General features: G+C 34.3%; 1 protein-coding gene across 1 annotated transcript; it reads right to left on the bottom strand.

The window, feature by feature from the left end:
- Positions 1–299: 299 nt before the first annotated feature.
- On the bottom strand, positions 300–1,280 carry LOC112507103. Its single transcript, XM_025111532.1, has 2 exons — positions 927–1,280; positions 300–827 (listed from the first exon to the last, which is right to left on the bottom strand). Exons 1-2 carry the CDS (start codon positions 1,057–1,059, stop codon positions 556–558), a joined length of 405 nt encoding a protein of 134 aa, XP_024967300.1. The 5' UTR covers positions 1,060–1,280; the 3' UTR covers positions 300–555.
- Positions 1,281–1,980: the final 700 nt, after the last annotated feature.

The raw sequence follows: 1,980 nt of genomic DNA on the forward strand, positions 1-1,980 counted from the left end.
CTTTCAAAGATGAGATGAAAACTGAAGTTGTCAAAACAAAGTCCCCAAATTCTTTTATGATTTAAAGATGAACTATTTCTTAAAAAAAAAACCTATTTGATGGATGATTTTTATAGGTTTCAACATTCGTATTTCTCATTTAGTTATCAAAATATCATTTTACTTGCAAAAAACACAATAATTTATAGGGTATAATATTTTATAATTAATTAATTATTTTTTTTTAATTAAAAATAAAATTTTATATTTAACTATATTGCAGCGAGTATAATTACAAAAAAGTACAACCGCCAATAATACGAAAATCCAAAGCGAAATACAACTTGCCTCAAAGCGCAATTACAAGTCTACCCTTTATAATTTCTTTCAAATTGTAGAAAAAGGTACAACCGCCATAAACATCAGATGCAAGAGCAAGAAACAGAAAAAAAGTTGGTCCTAACAAAGAAATACCAAAAGAGAAAGGGTACACTTTGCACTCCACAAAAATAAGAAGGGTTAAACTATGAAATATTTAAAAAAAGAAGGGCCTAATATGTAAAAAGTAAGTCGGAGTTAACAAGAACAAGCGACTCGATGGACACCACGATCTCTGAGAATTCCAGAGTAGAGAGCCATCCTATTTGCAGGGAGACCCTTAAGATTTCTCGATAGTTTCTTTTGACCCCCTTCATCTTTGAATATTGACAAATAATTCCTGTTTTGATTAATATTCTTACTTTTAAGTCTTCTCCTAAACTCATCTCCATTTCCACTTGGTTCCATGACATCCTCTGCAAACTTCACCTTTTTGTTCTTCTTTTTCCCCTTCTTCTTCTTCTTCCCATCTGCATCACAATCCAAAACCCCAGAAAGAAAATCTCAATTTTGACTCAAAAATGTCAACGGTCACTTCACCCAAAAGAAAATTTAAAGAATAGAGGAACCTGAAGAGATGCAGGGTCTTGTGGGGTAGACGACGGCGGTGGTGGTGGGTTGTTTCTGGAGGCAGATGGCGAGAAAAATAGCTGTTCCGGCAGCCATGGCGGTGGCTAGAACCACCCCATTGGAGGGCAACATGATGGGAAGTTAACAATCTGTTGGGGTGATTGTAGCAGATCAGAGAAATGGGTATGAGATTGAGATCGAGAGAGATCGATAGAATTGAGATGAAGTCATGAAGAAATTTGAAGTCAATGCGTGTGTTTGTGGGTGTAAAGTGTTTTTATATTAATGGGAGAATGCGATTCAGGAAATGGGGTTCTATAGTTTGGTTTGAGGGTAACTTCTAGAGGGGATGAACGTGATGTTTATATATAGGATAAGGGTTCCTATGCTTTGTTTAAAGTTTTCGAGATATGTCGATGGTTTTTAACTTTTTATTTTTATAACATCTACGTTTTTTTTTTCCGGTTAAACAAGGTTTATTAATTCTAGACGTGTTTTTAACATGACGGTAATTTAGTCATTTCACCTCTTTTTTCTTATAAAAAATAACTTAAGATTTTATGTATAATATAATAAAGTAATATTAAATATCTCTCTTTTTCCAAACACGATTCTCCACCCTTCTGCAAATCGAAGTCGACAATGAAAACCCTCCTCTTTTTTGTAAATCAACGTCGACGGTGAAAGCCCTCTCCCCTTTTTGCAAATCGATGTCGGTGATGAAAACCCTTTCCCCTTTTTGCAAATCGATGTTGGCGTTGAAACCCTAGAGATTTTGGTTCATTGTTTGTTCTTCTTAATCTTATTGATGGACTTAAAGAGATATGAAAAAGAAGAACATCTATAAAATTAAATCTTGACGAAATTGTCCTTCACGTAAGGGCCACATGGGATGGCTAACACATGCTGAATCTCAAGTTAACACTACCAGTAAAATGAAAATGAAAAGTTAGGGACCTTCGGTGTAGATAATACGTTTAATGAACCATATCCAAGATTTGAGTAAACCATGAGAACCTTCAATGTAATTCACTCAAAATAGTAATATATATA

This window comes from Cynara cardunculus, assembly GCF_001531365.2.
Source record: "Cynara cardunculus var. scolymus isolate 2C chromosome LG 2, CcrdV1, whole genome shotgun sequence".
NCBI lineage: Eukaryota > Viridiplantae > Streptophyta > Magnoliopsida > Asterales > Asteraceae > Cynara > Cynara cardunculus.

Coding starts and splice junctions, on each gene's coding strand:
- LOC112507103 (XM_025111532.1), bottom strand. CDS start 1,059: ATGTTGCCCTCCAATGGGGTGGTTCTAGCCACCGCCATGGCTGCCGGA. Junction 828..926: donor AAGACCCTGCATCTCTTCAG/GTTCCTCTATTC, acceptor ATTGTGATGCAG/ATGGGAAGAAGAAGAAGAAG.